The sequence below is a fragment of the Silene latifolia genome, chromosome 7 (genome assembly GCF_048544455.1).
Source record: "Silene latifolia isolate original U9 population chromosome 7, ASM4854445v1, whole genome shotgun sequence".
NCBI classification, from domain to species: Eukaryota; Viridiplantae; Streptophyta; class Magnoliopsida; order Caryophyllales; family Caryophyllaceae; genus Silene; species Silene latifolia.
Window position 1 is genome coordinate 19,806,971 of NC_133532.1, and position 19,654 is coordinate 19,826,624.

Sequence of the window (19,654 nt, forward strand, 5' to 3'; positions counted from 1 at the left end):
TAAATATACGAAGTATACCCTTGTGAACCTGTAAGAGATTTACAAATGTTATCACACTAATTTGTGGAGGACACAAGCTCCAACAAACTCCCACTTGTCCTCACAAGTGTATGTGCGATAACCGATTCTCATATCCTAAAATTTCTCCCACTCAATGTAAAACAATTTGCAAATCCGCATTCACAAAGGTCGTATTTTACAAGCGATCATTATCAAGAGTGGTTTCCCTGACAGAGAGTAAGTTAACTGATAAACGAATCAACATTCGAGCATGGCCATGCATTTCAGTTACAACTCCTCGAGTGGCCCTGAGAAATAACTATACCTGATAAGGGTTGGATATTTTCCTCAACTCGAATCCTGCAGATGTAAGCACAGTATGAAATGACCCAGAAAAAATCTACTTAGCCTCCAGTTACGGCAGACCGTGAGAAAGAAACCAAAGTCACCCAAAAACTGCCTTAATCTCAAGAGACAGTCGATAGTCAAAAGAATCGAATCTAGGAACACAATGGATGTCCTATCCACGACTTGGTACCGAATGTTTTTAAACATTTATGACTCCATTACGTTGTCACAAAAAGTTGTCCTACGAGGTATCGTTATAATCTCGCATCTGTGATCGATCAGTCAACCGTTTGACTTATGGCTCGTTGAACCCACCATCAATCGACTGCACAATATAATAGCCGGAGTTATCAGCTCACATTGGCGATTACGGAACAAAACAAATATAATGTAATTCAGTTCACTTTGTGGCGTTCAATGTTGTCAGTACAATCCACATGAAAAACAAAATATTATAAAAACGATGAAGTTATAAATGGTTTATGAAAAAGATAACGTATCGAATTCATAATCAACTACTATAACTCAGGTACACGTTTAATTCTCATGGAAATAACGTGCCCTCCATGCTTATCATATTTCAATGGCTCAGTAGTAGAATCTGCTACAACTTCTTGTTTGGAACTATTCCGGTGACATGACACCATTAAGAGTAACAACGAATCTAGACTGATATTTCTAATCATCACGATCCGTTTGGAAGCTAGCATCTGCGTAACCGATTGCGCATAGCTTAGTATCTCCTCCATAAGTCAATACCCTATCCTTACTCCTCCGTAGGTACTTGAGGATATTTTTAATGACTATCCAATGTGTTTCACTGGATTCTTTTGGTACCGACTCGTCATACTCAATGCATATGCCACGTCTGGACGTGTGCATATCATGGCATACATGATTGATCCTATTGAAGATGCATAAGGAACACGACTCATGCGCTCAATCCCTTCAGGCGTCGTGGGTGACTGAGACTTGCTCAACTGCATCCCATACGTCATTGGAAGGTTCCCCTTCTTGGAGTTGGTCATGCTGAACCTCTCAAGAATATTATCCAAATAAGACTCCTGACTAAGTGATAACGTCCGTCGTGATCTATCTCGGTAGATACGGATTCCCAAAATGCGTTGTGCCTCACCCAGATCTTTCATCTGGAAATGGTTCTTCAACCATCCTTTAACCGAAGATAGGAGAGGAATGTCATTCCCAATCAAGAGTATGTCATCGACATACAATATCAAGAATACAATCTTACTCCCACTCGACTTGGTATATAAGCATGGTTCCTCGACCGATCAAGTAAAACCATACTCTTTTATCACCTGGTCGAAACGATGATTCCAACTCCGAGAAGCTTGCTTAAGTCCATAAATGGAACGCTTAAGCTTGCATACTTTCTTAGGATGTTCAGGATCTATGAAACCTTCGGGTTGCACCATGTACAACTCTTCCTCCAAATAACCGTTTAAGAAGGCGGTTTTTACATCCATTTGCCAAATTTCATAGTCATGAAAGGCGGCAATCGCTAAGATTGTCCGAATGGAACGTAGCATGACTACAGGTGCAAAAATCTCATCATAATGCAATTCGTGCACTTGAGTGAAACCTTTTGCCACTAGTCGTGCCTTATAGGTATCTAGTTGCGCGTCTACAGAACGCTTTATTTGTAAAGCTATTTGCACTGTAGAGGTTTTACCTTATTAGGTAAATCAACTAGATTCCATACGTTATTCTCATACATGGATTCCATCTCGGATTGCATGGCTTCGAGCCATAGCTTTGAGTCGGAACAGGTCATGACACCTTTATAGGTAGCGGGTTTATTACTCTCCAGGAGTAAAACGTCATTCTCCTCGACCATACCAATGTATCTGTCCGGAGGATTATTAGAGACTCTACCCGACCTCCTAGGTTCCTCAGGAATATTAACCGTATCATCAGTTGGGGGAACAACTTCCTCTATCTGTTCCTCGGTTGTTGGTTCTGTAACCTCCGACAGCTCGAAGGTTCTATTACTTGTCTTATTCTCGAGAAATTCTTTCTCTAAGAACGTCGCACTAGCCGCAACAAAAAATCGATGTTCGGTAGGTGAATAGAAGTAATGACCAAATGTTCCTTTTGGATAACCTATAAAGTATGTCTTGACCGATCACGGGCCGAGCTTATCCTCGTGTCTCCACTTGACATAAGCCTCGCAGCCCCAACCCCGAATAAAGGACTAGTTAGGGACCGTTCCCCTCCACATTTCATATGCAGTCTTGTCGACAGCTTTAGTCGGACTTCGGTTAAGTATAAGAGCAGCTGACAAAAGAGCATAACCCCATAATGAATCAGGCACTACCGTGTGACTCATCATGGATCGAACCATATCCAGTAAGGTTCGATTTCTCCGTTCGGACACACCATTTAATTGAGGTGTTCCAGGTGGAGTTAAGCGTAGTACGATTCCACGATCTTTAAGGTGTTGATCAAACTCATTTGAAAGATATTCGCCACCCCGATCCGAACGGAGTGCTTTAACCTTTCTACCCAGTTGGTTACGAACCACATTGCGGTATTCCTTGAATTTCTCAAAGGACTCACTTTTATGCTTCATTAAGTAGACATATCCGTATCTAATCAAATCGTCCGTGAAAGTGATAAAATATCTATAGCCATCTCTAGCGGTAATTGACATAGGTCCACAAACATCAGTATGTATGAGTCCTAATAGGTCACTAGCGCGCATTCCAACACTTTTGAAGGAAATTCGAGTCATATTGCCAATGAAACATGATTCACACGTGCCATATGTAGAAAATTCGAATGCGGGAATAGTCCCATTATCGACGAGTTTCTTTACGCGTTTCTCATTTATGTGTCCCATTCGACAATGCCATAGATAGGTTTGATCTTTCTCACCAACCTTTAATTTCTTATTATTCATGTGTACTTCTTCCGTGGTTTGATCTAAGATGTAAATTCCATTCATGAAAACTGCTTTGCCATAAATCATTTCATAAAAAGAAAATACAGCTATTATCCTTTATGGAAAATGCAAAACCGTCTTTAGCAAGTACGGAAACTGAAATAATGTTCTTAGATAAACTGGGTACATAGTAACAGTTATAAAAATAACTCAAAACCACTAGGGATTTGGATTACGTATGTTCCCTTCGAGACTGCAGCAACTCGTGCTCCATTCCCGACTCGCAGGTCCACATCACCCTTTTCGAGAGGCATGATGTTCTTTAGGTCCTGCAAATAATTACACAGATGAGAACCACAACCAGTATCAAGTACCCAAGTTCTGAAACTTGCATGGTTTATCTCAATCATATGAATATAAGATGACATACCAACGAGAACGACGCGCGGCTGCTTTTATATCCTCACGGTACACGGGACAGTTCCTCCTCCATGTCCAGTCTTGTGACAATGGTGGCACTCAATGTCACCGCCCTTGCTCTTTGTCTTGCCCCGTGAGCCACTAGTCTCACCAGGCCCACTCTTACCGTTTCTGGCTTCTTGAACTTTGGCTTACCTACGGCTAGGTCGCCATGAGCCTTGCCCTTACCTTTACTTTTATTGGAAATCATGAGAACATCCTGCTTCATGCTCCCACTCAATTTCATATCCTTCTCGGTCCGTACGAGAAGGAGTGTAACTCTTGAGGACTTTTTTCAAGTCATTCATGTAATAGTTCGCCAAAAGGGCAAAACCATCGTGAAGAGAATGAAGCATTCGGTCAATGACAATGCTCTCACTGATTTTACAATTCAGTGCCTCCAGCTTCTCGACATTCTCAATCATGTGAAGAATGTATGGGCTAACCGGTTGGCCCTTCTGGAGTTTCGCATCAAAGAAGCGACAGGTATGCTCATATGTAACGATTCTCGGTGCTTTTGAGAACTCGTTAGTGAGCGTAGTGAAAATCTTGTTTGCACTTTGGGCAATGAAGCGTCTCTGCAAATTGGTTTCCATTGCAAAGATGAGTACGTTCTTTATCGCACCCGCTTCCATAACGAAATCACTATAAGCGAGTGTCTCGTTGACTCTCGCATTGGGGCCAGGTTGGCCGGTATTGGCTCGATTAAGTACTTGAGCTTACCGTCGGCAATGGCGAGCATTCCGTATCTTGCCTCCCGATCCGCAAAGTTGGACCCGTCATTTTTCGGACGTGTGAACTGATTCATGTTGTCCATAAAAACTTTCAGCCGGGACGCGCGATCAAGTGTGGCACTTGGCATTGGGATTTCGTTATTTCCAGCCATTTGTTGTAATGATAAAATTAACGTGTTCTCTTTGCGAAAAGAAAATTGAATAATAAGCCTATGCATCGATTTGATTTTTAAGTCTAATGCAATACTGTTATAACGCGAAGACTCATGCATTTATACAATTAACCTTCCTCAAGAATTATATAAATGATCCCAATACTCAATTTCTGTAAATTGATAAGCCCACCTCTTGGCTAATTCTACCTTTAGAATTCTTGGTCGATAAATTTCTGTAAATTCTATCTTTAGTCCATTATAATCACGAGAAACTCTTCGGACTATAATGTTGAGATAAACTAAGTCAACACAAACTACTTACCCAACGTAGAAGGGGTCATATTATGCCTACCGACGAAGAAGGGATTCATAGTTGTTTGCCCTTATAAAGACTAATCTCAATTTCCGTTTTAGAGGAAGATCTCATCAACTTTATTTTAATTCGTTTTAAGTGAACTAATATCTAGCACGCGAGAATGAATAAACTAAGGTGATGGCTTAATAAGACTGTGACATCTGTATGTCCATGAAAACTAACATACAACCTATATGAGTCAATTTTCATGCATTTTATTAGTAGGTGGTTTGGTTTTAGGCGGAATATGATGCATAAACTAACATGTGAATGAAAAGCAATAAGAATGAAAAACGTAAAAACAGTAAAAGTCCTAGTGTGGCCTATCCTATCAAAATGAACAATAAATACAAGTTTGGAATCCTCCTTGGACCCAAGAAGCTTGTCTTGATGTTCCATCTTGATCCATGTAGCGGGAGTGAGCTCAACCTCCATCTTTAGTCTTCTTTGAAATTACAATAAATAAAATTTACATAATAAACCTATTTATTACATTCTAATTTCAAAACCCAAAAACTAAAGAAAAATAAAGGAGATTCGAGATCTCATAATTACATTAAAAATTATGTTTCCTTCATTACGAAAACATAATTTGACTAAGGCCACACTAAGTATTACAAATTACAACCGATTGCAAAAATAAATACGTAAATAAATTCATTCAACAAAACTAAAGTAAAATGCATCAACTAAAAATAAATTAAACATACATGACACAATTCCTTAATTATGTTGATTAATTTATCCAAACCACCTATTTAAATCAAATTAAGTGATAATTCCTCAATTAATCACATTAATTTCAATCTTAATCCATATTAAACTTGTAATATGAATTCAATCCGTCAAAATTTTAAACTGCTTTAAAATAATTCTGTATCTTTTAATTGTGAACCGTTTCACAATAACTAATTGGCCAAAATCAAAACAAAAACAAAATCCTTTTTTTATTTCGTTTCGGCATAAACAAAGAAAAACAAAACAAGCATGTTTATTATTTTATACACGGTTTTATCTGTAAAAATCGAAACAATTTTTTTTTTTTTTAAATTTTGTCCCCTGTGAACAGTAGCACGTGAACAATAACAACAAATTTTTTTTTTCGGATGCTTTTCCAAAACGGCATAAACAAAACAACCGCGAAAGCAAAAAAAACAGCAATTTTTTTTTTTAATACTGTTCATCCGTGAACAGTACAGAAACAGCAAAAAAAATTTCACGGTTTTTAAATTAGGACCCTAATGCCTTTTTAATTTGAACTTAATCTGCATTAAATCAAACATGACGATTCCATTTATGTTTTAACTTAATCTGCATCAAATCAAACATCTACCAATTCTTCATATGGTAATTTTAACTGATTAAAACAACATTATAAAAAATAAAAATGGAAATCTCGCATAAAAAAGAACAAACACCGGCTGCAAACACACTTTTTTTCAATTGGCATTAACAAAAAAAACAGCCGTGCCCTAAATTTTTTTCCGTAAACCCTAAAAGTTTACATACAATTTTTATGAAAATCATCAAAATTAAAATTCGTGGCCTTTGTTCTGATACCACTTGTGAGAAATAATCTGTATACTTCCCTTATAATTGAAGGATTATAACGAATTTAATTAAGACGATCACTAGTCATAAATAAAATACATAAACAAAATAAAGGATTCAGAAATAACCTTCGGTCCTAGCAAATTTGGCCTATGAACAATATCGCAATGATATTCTCCTATCAGTTGCACCCAAGATGCTCCGAGAAATGCCCTTGTTTTGCTAGAATCGATCCAAAAATTAAAATAATTTTTAGGTTTTTCTTTTGTGTTTTTCCGATGAGAGAGGAGGCAAAAATGAAAAATGAATTATGTCAGAAAATCCTCTCCCTCACTCACCTATAAACCGTGTATTAGGGATGGATTAGGGTAAGATTTTTTTTTTTTTCATTTTTCTCGGCCCATTTCCGAAATAAGGAGTATTATTTCCTTATTTTTGGTTATTCCAAAAATGTACAAAATGTGTTAAATTGTCATCTACTGAGGATCGAACCCATGACCTCTTGGTTTGTGTACCCTCACTATTACCACTATGACACATTCAACTTGTTGATATTAAATATAACCGATTACATTTAATTACGAATTAACAGATTAATTCGTCCAAGCTAACATTACATACATTTAATTAAATATAACTTATTATATTCAATTTACGAATTGTGATTAATTGTCTCAACTAATATTATTTAATCTTCATTAAATAATTGTCTCATCAACACATTGACTAACTGTTTAGTCATATTAGGCATCAATGTGATCATATTTCTATAATCGCATCTCTCAAACACATCCTATAGGTGTGACCTTTAGGGACCAGTTGATCACCGCCATCTGTATGATAATAACGTCAAACTTTCTAGCAAGCCAACCGTTATTAGGTAAACGTTAATCAACTGATTAAATATACGAAGTATACCATTGTGAACCTGTAAGAGATTTACAAATGTTATCACACTAATTTGTGGAGGACACAAGCTCCAACAATTAGAGGGTAATAATAAAGGGTTATGTATTATACAAGTATATAGAATGTATTGTGATAGTTATTATATGGCGGTTTATGTAGGATGAGATAGTTTTATGAGACGGAATCTTACTTGTCTTGGATTGCTTATGGAGTATGCTAAAAGGTAGGGTTTTCCCTACTCGGTTTTCATTATACATGTAATTTTTGCGTTGTTGTGTCATGGAAATTGTAGTATCACATGGATTTTGGTATATGTTGTTGTGGTAGTCGATTGGTGGTGTGAGTATGTTGGTTGCATCACGATTACTCTTAAGATATGGTGTTTTGTGAATTAGTGAAGAGGTGTGGGAGCCGACCTCACGCCTGAGATTGCTCCTTGAAGGGACCCTCATCTTCAAAGAGGATGTGCACATTAATGGTTCAGGTTACTGGGTTCGTTGCGATGCGGACTCAGGTACTTCGTGTTGCAATGCGAGTACCTCGAACTACGGCCCGACAGAGGTTGGTAGCGGTGTTGCGATGCCGTCATCATGGTCATGATGCAATAGAGTTGGTTATAGTAACTGAGAGATGTGACATTGTGATATTGATAAGATTCATGAGGTCGGAGTGTCTTATTAGTGCTCAAGGTATATTGAGAGTCGCATTTATATGTATTGTGAGACTGACGTGTATGTTGTTTGTGTGATTGTCACCTATTTTCGGAGTGGCATGTGTCGATCCATATGATATTTCCGATCATATGGGGAGGAGTTGAGTCTGAGTTTGGTTACGGTACCTTGCGGGAAACGAGACGAGCTACAGACACTTGGAGCCGAGTTACAGAGTTAGATGTCAGACGACATAGATGGTAGTAGAGTCGTATAAAGTATAGTTCACTTTTATTATTATTTGGTTAGTTATGTAGTCCACAAAACCGTCAATTGTATCAATGTTTCTTAATTGTAATTCCGATTCCAATGCCTCGGGAAACCGAGATGGTAACATCTCCCGATTACCTTGGCCGGAAAAGAAGGGGATGTTACAAACATATTTGTATAAACATGGTCTATATGAGTTTGTTTTAAAAATTTTACCACCTTAATATGAATATAAAGGAGTCCAACATGCATTAAGATGGTTACATTTTGATTATGATGACTCACAAACTTTTACCGCCTTTTTGCATGGGAAAATTCCCATTTTTTATGTTAGTTTATTGTGTGTTGTCTAACTAATTGTCATTGTGTGCCCTCTCACCTATTACTTTAATAACTAGTAAATTGGGACATAAAATTTACTAGGAGACCTAAAAAAATGAAGAGAGAGAGACCCCCAAAAAAAAAAAAAAAAAAGAGCGATTGAACGAATTTGAAAACGAGGAACCCTAAGGATCTGAGACTGCTCAAACTGGCTGTAACAAAGAATAGATCTTCGGTTTCTTTACAAAAAAATCACAAAAATCAATCAAATACTAATAAATTTGATCTCCTTTCTTCAACAAGTTCAAATGTCTTTCCGGTTTTGACACAAAAGAGTGGCCCGACTAATGTGGTTGTAATCAAAGAAAAAAGTATGAGTGAGGTGGTTGGTATAATCCCTCTGAATCTGGAGACATTGGTGGATGAACCAGTAGTGGAAGAGGTGGCTAATACTTCCATCCCCGTTGTCTTGGATACAATTGAGGAGGAACCTGAAGAATTGCTGCAATTTACTGAAGCTGAGGTAAAAATTGAACTTGATTATTGGAAAAATTCAGTCTTTTGTTTCATTCTTGGTGCTAACCCTCCATGGGAAATTGTGGAAGGTTTTATACGGTGATTATGGTCTAATCAGCAGGTAGATAAAATTTCTTTTCTACCAAATGGTGTTTTTCTAGTTCGCTTTAAGTCTTTAGCGGCGCGTACTACTCTTTTGAAACAAGGCCATTTCATGTTTGATAATAAGCCGCTGATAGTTAAACCATGGACTCCTGAAATTGAATTGGTTAAGCATGTTGTTCAATCAGTCCCTGTGTGGGTCAAGTTACATAAATTACCTTTAAAGTTTTGGGGAAAAGGGATTGCTAAAATTTCTGGACTTTTAGGTAAGTTTGTGAAGTGTGACCCTGCAACTGAGGATAAGGTGAGGATTGGGTATGCTAGGTTAATGATTGATATAGAATTTGGAAAACCCCTAAATGATAAAGTTAATTTTCTGGATGAACATGGCAATATTGTTGAGATTGAGGTAGAGTATGAGTGGAAACCTGTGGTGTGCAGTGTGTGTAATGGTGTTGGTCATGATGCAAGTGACTGTAGAACGGCCAAGAAGCAACTTACTCCCACTGTACCTCCTAAGAAAATTGTCACCAAAGTTTAAAAACCTAAGAATGTGGTTTCTAAACAGGATAAAGGGAAGGGACCTATGGAAACTACTCCTGATGAGGTAATCCAGTCTACTGCTCAGGTTGAAATCCAATTCAAAACTCCTGTAGTTTGACTTAAGAATGGCAGTTACACTTCTGGCCCTTCTCATGCTAGACCTATTATGAGGATGAGTAGATAAGAGGTTAAAGATGGTGCCTATAGTGCTCATAAATTTGGTCAACATTCTTTTCTAGAAGCGTTTAACCAATCAAATACTCCCAAGGTAGGAATTGGGACGAGTGGTAGTGTTCCACATCAAGTGGTGGGGAATGTATAACATTGGCTTCTGGAATGTAAGGGGATTAAACAAACCCACTAAGCAAAGACATGTGAAGTGGTTCATGCATATGCATAAAGTGGGATTATTTGGTCTCCTAGAGACTAAGGTTAAAACTTTGGCTCTAAATAGTTTGAAAAATATACTTATGGATGGGTGGAGTTTGTCTACTAATAATAGTGCTCATATAGGTGGTAGGGTTTGGATTCTCTGGAATCCTGCTATCTTTCATGTGAATTTTATTAATTACCCTGCTCAGTGTATAAATATGAAGGTTAAAGAGTTGGCTTCTACTACCTTTTATTTATCTATGGTGTATGCCTTTAATGAACTTCAGGTAAGGGAAGCTTTATGGGATCAGTTGGTGGATTTCTCTGCACACATAACTGAACCATGGTTAGTGTGTGGGGATTTCAATTGTGTGTTATACCATGCTAAAAGGTTAGGAGGCAGTAGTAGTGACACTGAAATAGATGATTTTCAAAGATGTTTGACCAGACGTGGGTTGGTGGATAGTCCTGCAAGAGGTTCCTTCTTTACTTGGAACAACAAGCAGGATATTAATACTAGAGTGTATAGCAGACTGGACAGAGCTTTAGTTAATCAAGAACAGAGTGATATGATGTCTAATATCTATGCTCATTTCCTTCCTGAAGGTATTTTTGATCACACTCCTTGTCTGTTGAAGAGTAATGCTCAACAGAGTAATTTTAAAATACCATTCAAGTATTTTAATATGTGAGGGAAGGCACCCTATTATCTTACTCTTACAAGGATGGTGGAAGAGTACAGGGTATGGTACTAAAATGTATTGTCTAGTTAAGAAAATGCAGCAACTAAAACCTCAGTTTAGACAATATAATAGGGATTTCTTCTCAGATATTGAAAACAGTGTTGTACTTGCTTTGAAAAACATGGGGTATATCCAAGCACAACTTGCTATTGATCCTAGAGACACTATGTGTTTGCAAAAGGAAAAAAATGCTATTGGAGAGTATAAAGAGTTGCAGTCTGCTAATGATCTTTTCTTGAGTCAGAAAGCTAAGGCTGCTTGGATTAAGGATGAATATTTTAATACAAAGTATTTCCATGGAGTGATTAGAAGCAATTTTATGAGAAACCAAGTTTTATCAATCATTGATATGAATGGGCAGGAACATGAGCATCCTCAAAAGGATTCAGAATTCCTTTTTATAGTATTACATTCAGTTGTTAGGGACAGAGAAACAAACTGTACCTGTGAATCCTCAGATTGTTAGGAAAGGGCCTGTGTGTAATGATAATCATTGGAGTATTTTACTCAGGCCTGTCACTAGTTAAGAAATCAAAGCTGCTATCTTTTCAATTCCAGATAACAAAGCTCCTGGACCAGATGGTTTCTCTAGTGCTTTTTCAAAGACTCTTGGAAAATTATTGGAGATGAGGTATGTGATGTTGTTCAGGATTTTTTTCATTCTGGTAAGTTTCTCAAGCAGCTTAATTCTACAATTCTCACACTTATCCCTAAATGCAAGATGCCCACCCAGGTTACACAATTTAGACCCATAGCCTGTTACAATATCTTGTATAAATGCATATCAAAACTCATTTGCACTAGACTAGCTGATATTTTACCTGAGTTGGTGAGTAAAAATCAGGGAGGCTTCATCAAAGGGAGGAGTATAATTGAAAATATTTTAGTGTGCCAAGATCTAGTTGGACTATATAATAAGAAGAATAGTTCTCCCAGATGTATGTTTAAGATGGACTTGATGAAGGCTTATGACTCTATGAGTTGGCAATTTGTGGATGAGATATTGCGGGCCTTCAATTTTCCTCCTCATTTTTGCCAGTTAATAATGGAATGTGTCAAAAGTACTTCTTTCTCTATTACCTTAAATGGTGAAAATTTTGGATATTTTCAAGGTAAGAGAGGATTAAGACAAGGTGACCCCATGTCACCTCTTCTGTTCACACTCTGTATGGAGTATCTGAGCAGGATACTGTTGTGTGCTACTAGGAAACTAGAATTCTCTTATCATCCCCTTTGTCACAAAATGCAGTTAACACATCTAATGTTTGCTGATGATTTGTTACTATTTTGTAAGGGAGATATCAGTTCTATCATGGTAATTTTGAGAGCCTATTCTGATTTTTCTGTAGCATCTGGTCTGAATATGGATGCACAGAAGTCTTATGCTTATTTTAATGGGGTGTCTGAAGATCTTAAGAGAGATATTCTCTTTGTTTCTGGTTTCATGGAAGGCAGGCTTCCTTTTAAGTATTTAGGTGTTCCTATTACTGCAGGAAAATTGAAAAAGAAAGATTGTGCAGTGTTAATTGATAAGATAGTGGACAGAATTAAGAATTTAGGAGCCAAGATATTATCTTATGCAAGTAGTCTTGTATTGGTAAATTCTGTACTTGCTACTTTGTATAATTATTGGGCTTCCATATTTGTACTACCTAAAGGAGTTTTGCATAGAGTAGATTCAATCTGTAGAAATTTCTTGTGGGAAGGTAGTACAGAATATAATAGGGCCTCTTTTATTGCTTGGTCAAAAGTGTGTGTCCCTAAGAAATAAGGAGGTTTCGGGTTAAAACAAAGTCATATTTGGAATCAAGCTATTATTGGTAAGCTTGTTTGGTGGTTGGCAGAGGAACCTGACAAGCTTTCGGTGCTGATACGTGCAATTTATATAGTCTTTTTAGCCTCTTATTGCAAGCATTTCTATGTCATTTTTATAGTTTTGTATTGCAAAATGCCCCGAATAGGCTACTTTGGTTTGTTTCGTCTCATTTGCAGGAACAAACCTCAAAGTGGTGAAATCGCGCCTTATTCGTTCCTCTTAGCATGCATTTAAGGAGATGGAAGATTTGGAGCGGAAATGCTGTGCCTCGGGAAGCGTGAGGGAGTTCTTAGAAGCTGACCAAACGAAGTGCAAGCTATTTTCAGTGGCTAATTGCTCGATCAAGTGCTTTCTTGGTCGATCAAGTGGTTTTGACGGTTCAAGGTGTTCGATCGAGACCCTACTGAGCTCGATCGAAGTAGGCTAAATTAGAAGCTCTAGATCGAAGGCCATATCTATTCGATCGAGAGGATATGCTGAAGAATTACTTGATCGAGAGGTTTCAAATGCCTCCATCGAGTGTTATGCTTAATTACACGGGATTTTATTCCGTGATTAGTTTATGTTTTAGTTAATAAACGCTTCCCTATATAAGGTGAAGACGTCATTAGGTTAGATTATCTTGGATCATACTCTATTACTCTTAATCATTCTCTTAAGCACACTGCTCCTTTCTCTTTGCTACGTTACTTTTCCCTTTAATTCTGGATCTTACCTTTGTAATCTTTCTTCACTCTTCACTCTTAATTTAATTCTACTTTGTTTGTTCTTAATTCTTGTTCCTTAATCTCTGTTTATTTATTGTCTTTATTAATTTATGCTTCATCTTTAATACTCATCTATTATGTCTTTTTTAGTTTATTCGTTGTTATTATTGTTAGTGTCATTAATAGCATGAGTAGCTAATTCCCACTATGTTAGGATTAGGGGAGCCATGGTAGTGAGTTGACGATGTTGTAAATAAGTTAGATGATTAATTTGTGAGAATTGTTTCATTAACAATATAACTGTAATCGTTTAGTTGAGTGCACACTTCTAGACCCATTAAATTGGTTAAATTCAATCCTGGATCGAAAGATTGGAATGAACAGACCTGTTATGAGCAGTAGACTACCCTAATGAGGATGGAAGTTAATTTAGTTGTAATCTAGGGTGGATAGCGGACCGGAAGGACCTTTCCCTTGCCCTTCTCACATTAGATCGTCTGAACTATTTATGACTGAGTTGATTAATTGCCATGGTGAACCAAATTCCTAGCATACTTCTCTTTATCTGATCACATATTTTTGCTAATGTTTGTTTTACTGCTCTTTTCTCTTATTCTCTTGCGTTAGTCACTTTTAGTTTAGAAATCAACTTTAAAACCCCCATTTATTACCAGACAGACTTAGATTAGCAGATAGATGTAATAACCTCCCTGTGGAGATCGACCCTACTTCCGCTAACTTCTGTTCGTAGTCTTAGGTATTTAGTTTTGGTACTAAAACGATGGTATCAAATTTTGGCGCCGTTGCCGGGAAAGCAATTAGCCTATTTATTTGTTTATTTTCGTTTGTCTTCGTCTCAGGGAATTTCAATTCCTTGAGACAGTTCTTATTTATTTTTTCTAGTGTTGTTTATGCCCGGGTCTAACAGGTCGGAATTAGTGCCGGTGATCTCGAACAGGAGAAGACTTTTCGCTATAGACAAAGACTACTGAGAAAGAATCAAAAGGAAGTCTTGAGTACTTTTGAGCCCGATCTTGAACACTTTTTATTTGTAGAAGACCAGTCTTTTGAAGAAGACAATTCTATTTCTACTATTAGTTCTGTGAAGATGCCTAATATCGCGAGTCACTCTGAGCCTACAACTGCTTCTATTCCTAAAGGGTTCAATCTGTTGGGAAATGTGTCCTCAACAATAGTGCGATCACATGATTTAAATATCATTATTAAATCTCATTTTAAGAATACATGTGGGACATTGTTGTCAGAATCGCGATTCGATCCAACGATTCTACGATTTTACGATCCAAAAATGTTTGACCGATCCTGGATCCTACGATTCTATCATAGTTGTAAAATCTTACGATCCTATTAATTTGAAAATTTCTAGAGATGAGATCATAATACGATCCTACGATTTTACGATCCTACGATCCGATTTCATAATAAAAAAATTAATATATATTTTTATATAATGATACCGTAAAACCCAAATTTCGTGTAAGTTGTTCATACAATGATACTAAAATCATTACTTACCAATATTTTATGAATAAATATTAATAAATAAGTGTTTTGATTTTCAATTATATGTTTTACCAAATAAAAAATTATATTTAGTGAGTTTGTAGAATCTTGCGATTCTACGATCCGATTCTACCGATTCGATCCTACCCTCCCCATCGATCCAAAGTAGAATCCCGATCCTGACAACATTGATGTGGGATGTAATATTTACAGTCAACTGGTCCACATATATCGGTAATGATTGGCTGACTAGAGTTTGACATTACTGTCGTGCGACGGTGGTGATCAGTTGATCCCCTTAGGTCATACCTAAAGGGTAACACTCTTAATTGATTATTTAATTGATCGTATGACGATACGAGTTAATTAAATTACTTAAAATTGACGGACGATTTTTGGAAGTAATATTTACGTGTCTTATTATATTTGATTATAATAAGATACGGTCTAAGTAATCGAATTGTTTTATTACTTAGATGAAATTATTGTTTACGGAAATAATTGATACAGAATGAATAATTTATTATAAATACAAGATATTGTGATTTATAATTGGAAAACCATTTTGGTACAAGTAATTGTGAATTACCATGTTATTTTTATAAATGACATATTTTATTAATATGTTGATTTTTAATTGTTAAAAATACATTTTATATATAAGATGTCTTGTAATGTGTCACATGTGACATATTGACAAAATCACAAATAAAATGGACTCATCCATTTTATGTGAGTGTACCGAAATGGAGGGAGCATGAGGATAAAATTGTGTTGATTATTTATAAGTGGAAAACACAATTATGAATACTACTCATAGCCTTGCATACATAGCCTTCTCTTGGGAAGAAAAGGAGAGCATGCATTGGGCTCTCTCTCCTTCCCTTTTCGGTTTTCCCATATAAAGATGAGCAAATGTTTTTGCTTATTTGACACACTAACACACTACATGCAAAAGCTAGTGTGTAATAATTCATTCACAACTTCACCAAAAATTTCTAGTGTAAGAAATTAAATTTCCTCTCTACATTTTAATGAGAAATTAGAGAGATAAAATACTCCAAAATTCATCTACTCTTGACCGAAATATTCAAGAGGACAAACAATAGTTTTGGGTCAAATTTTAGTAAGATTAATATTCTTCTAGTTCAAATAATATTAGTGTGGACAGCGGGCCGCCCACGGGGGCGCTTGGGAGTGAAGGGGCTCGAAAACAAGCGTTTGCATTTTGTATGGAGTCGCCACCAATTTTTATGGGAAATTGGAACCGTTCGAATACCTCGTGTCATGTCAAGACACAAAGTAAAGACATGAACACTAAGCAATCGTTACCCTTAGCATTCTATGTCTAGAATGACTCTCGTGGATGCCAATGAACACGGGTGCTCACGGAGATCTGGAGTAAGGGGTGAGGGTACGTATTAGGAAGCTCTTTTGATCGAACACCTAATCCCGCCCGCCTCGATAGCGGCCTCTACTAATGATTAGGGAGTTTATTCGTACTTGATATATCGTCGGCTATATGCATGCAATGCAACATCCAATAGATTAATCCTAACATGTGAGATTTAACTAAGTCGGTGAACAATTAATTAGGCAAACAATTGGGGTCGAAGTTGGATTTAATGTTCAATTACATGTGGAAGCATACAAAACAATGAAATAAATGAAATAAATTACAATAATGGAAATTACATTAATTACAACGGATTTAATTGATTTATGTCGAAAATACCAATAAAACGGATGATTTGATAAAACGAATAAAAGAATAAAAATAACAAATCAACGAACAGGAATTAGCGATATTACGAATATTAGTTAATTGATACGTAAACTAATTAATCTAGGTCAAGGCAGAAAAGGAGTTCAGGGACAGAAGTCGTCCTGGAACAGTAGAAGCGAGACATGCGCCCTTTGGAAGAGCGCGCAGCGATTCTTTGCGTCTGTTCCAAGGACGAACTCTGGCTGTGAAGCCAAAACTGCAATTGTTAATCGTTATTTGGTGAATTTAATGGACTGATTGATATTATTTAGTCGGATGAAAGTGATTTACAGATTATTTAACATGTGATTTGAGTCATAAAACAATAAACATGGATGAGACGGAGACGAAGACAGATTAAACATGTGAAGGGTCGATGTTAATGAACGATTAATTAAACTAACAAAACGCATTAGATTAAACACGATGAACGATGACGAATTAGTGATGAACAATAAATAAACAGATGCAAATTTATCAATAACGAATTCCAGAAACTCAATATGAACAGATTGAACTTCTAAAACCCGAAACTTGAATTAATGACGAAAACCCGCAAATATTGATTATTTGGGATTTAAGCCGGACTTGACGACTAATTAAGCATGAATGATGAATTATATACAATATACATATGATTTATAAATTACCGTGATGAAGAATTAAAGAACAAAACAAAAGGAACAATTTTTGGTATGAATTACGAGGAGGACGGAGGAAGAAGAAAAGAAGCGAGGCTGGCGGCCTCACGAAGAGGCGCAGCGGTGATGCGCTCCTTCAAGAGGCGCAGCGGTTGCTGCGTCTTTTCTCGACGTCGTCTCTCACTCGGAAATCCGCAAAAACAGGTTTTAAAGACGGTTTTTAGAAATCGGTTTCAAATGGTGTTTCCGACATAAACCTTACAATTGACGATTAAATAAAATACAATAAATAAAAGGAGAGATTACACCCTCAGACTTACATGTTGACGGAACGAGAAGAACTAAGAAAATCGATTAATGAATGCTCGACGCGAATGCAAGGAAAGAATGCCCTCGAAAGAGGAAAACGATTTAACAAGTTGATTAATTAGATTGATTGAGTGTAGTGGTCAAATTGGTCGGTCATGCAACGGAGAGGCTGGTACCCGGAAAGATCCGAGCTTACGTGGTCGAAGGTTCAAGCACGTAGGCGCCAATTAGTAAGAACGAAGTCTAGAATGCAAAGGGAGAAGAGAAGGGCGGACACTCGCGTGAGAAATATGAGGAACGAAAGCTCCTATTTATACTAATCACGTGAAGGAATAGGGTTTCGGAGACTCTTTGGAAGTGAATCTCGGAAAGATATAAAAAAGATACGTAAATCATGCAAAGAAGGGCACGAGAAGAGGCGCAGCGAGCCCATGCGTCTCTTGGAAGAGAGCGCGGCAGTGCGCGCCTGTTCCCGGAGGTTTCCTCCGCTAAGAAAGATTTCGCGTTTAAGTTATGGTAGGACGGATTTAATTTGATTATCTTTTGAATATTACGGGATATTATTTGCCAAAAGATAAAATTTGATGAATATGGAATAGAAATATCCAGGAACATTCGAACATTCCGACTCGGGATTTAACAACTATCGAGAAAATGGAGACGGTTTTTGACCCGGACTCGAATGTACTCTAATTATCGCCAAAACGACCGTATCGGCACGTAGATGACAACTAAGAGGTTGACATTTATATTTGAGCAATCACTTGACGATAATCTTACGAACTGTCACTAATCGTTCCGCGAATCAAACATGCGGCCCAATCATCACCGGGTGGTTTGCGAGGGGTGCGGAAACGAGGTGTCTCTGAGCCCCCACTTTGACCGAGGCTTGGACAAGGCGAAAGTCAAAGTATAGCCATCAGGTCAATCGAAGATTACAACTGACGACTATGGCGACGCGAGGCGGCTCAGGGGGTCGAGCCAAGGACCTATCGTCGGGAACATTTTAGAGTCGTCGACTATCGGGAGGGTCGTTTAAAGTCCATTAGACTACGTAAGGAGGCTCGCCAGCCATAAGAAAGGACCATACCTGAGACTTCTTCCTCGAGATGCTTTCGGAGGTGCATAGGAGCTAAGGTTAAGACCTAAAGGTAATATATGAACGTGCTAGGGTGTGGGACCCTAAAGGAAAGCATTGACAGGGAGGCGGCCAAATATGAGTTCTGACCTAAAGGTAACTAAGGTTTGGGTATAGGAACTTCTGGAGAACGACACCTGCCGAACTCCGGGGAAACAAGAAATATTGAAAAAGCAGGACGTTGGTAGAAAGCTGCTGTGGGAATCCGCTTGCGTCGGTCTCGGCGAATTGCGGCGAAATTTGGAAGTTGAATCGCTTGCGTCGGTCTCAAGCGGACTCTTGTTGGGGAATATGTCGACGACTAGGAACATCTTGATCGTCGGGGAAAGTCTTGAGCGAGCGATCTTGCAAAATACTACTGCTATTTGGATAAAATGATTTGACGACTAGGAACATCCGAATCGTCACGAAAGAAAGTCTCGAGTGAGCGATCGCAAAATACTCTGCGCCAAAATGGTTGAGCAATCTTTTGCGAAATCTTTCTGCGCGGGATAAAATGAATTTGGACAAAACTGCGAAATACTGTCGCACTGGATAAAATGCGGACCAAAACGAAGGGAAATCATCGAAACGGACCAAAGTGATAAAATGTCATCGAGGAAGAGGCGCACCAAAGATGGGCCCACGAGTAACGAACTCATAACGGATTTTTGAAAATCCATCAGGAGGGAAACAAAGGAAAAGGCGCAGCAAGAGCTGCGTCTCTTGGAAGAGCGCGGCGCTCTGCGTCTGTTCCCCAATTCAGAATTCGCGTAAAAACGCGAAATCGAAAGGTTTTCATTTCATTATTTCGAAACATAAATCCTTCAATTTCTCTCTCA

At 37.7% G+C, this 19,654-nt stretch overlaps 1 protein-coding gene across 1 annotated transcript; it reads left to right on the forward strand.

Moving 5' to 3' along the window:
• Positions 1-9,030: 9,030 nt before the first annotated feature.
• LOC141589831 (uncharacterized) lies at positions 9,031-10,882 on the forward strand. Its single transcript, XM_074410454.1, has 4 exons — positions 9,031-9,180; positions 9,295-9,783; positions 9,844-9,903; positions 10,400-10,882. The coding sequence occupies exons 1-4, from the start codon at positions 9,031-9,033 to the stop codon at positions 10,880-10,882; spliced, it is 1,182 nt and encodes a 393-aa protein (XP_074266555.1).
• Positions 10,883-19,654: the final 8,772 nt, after the last annotated feature.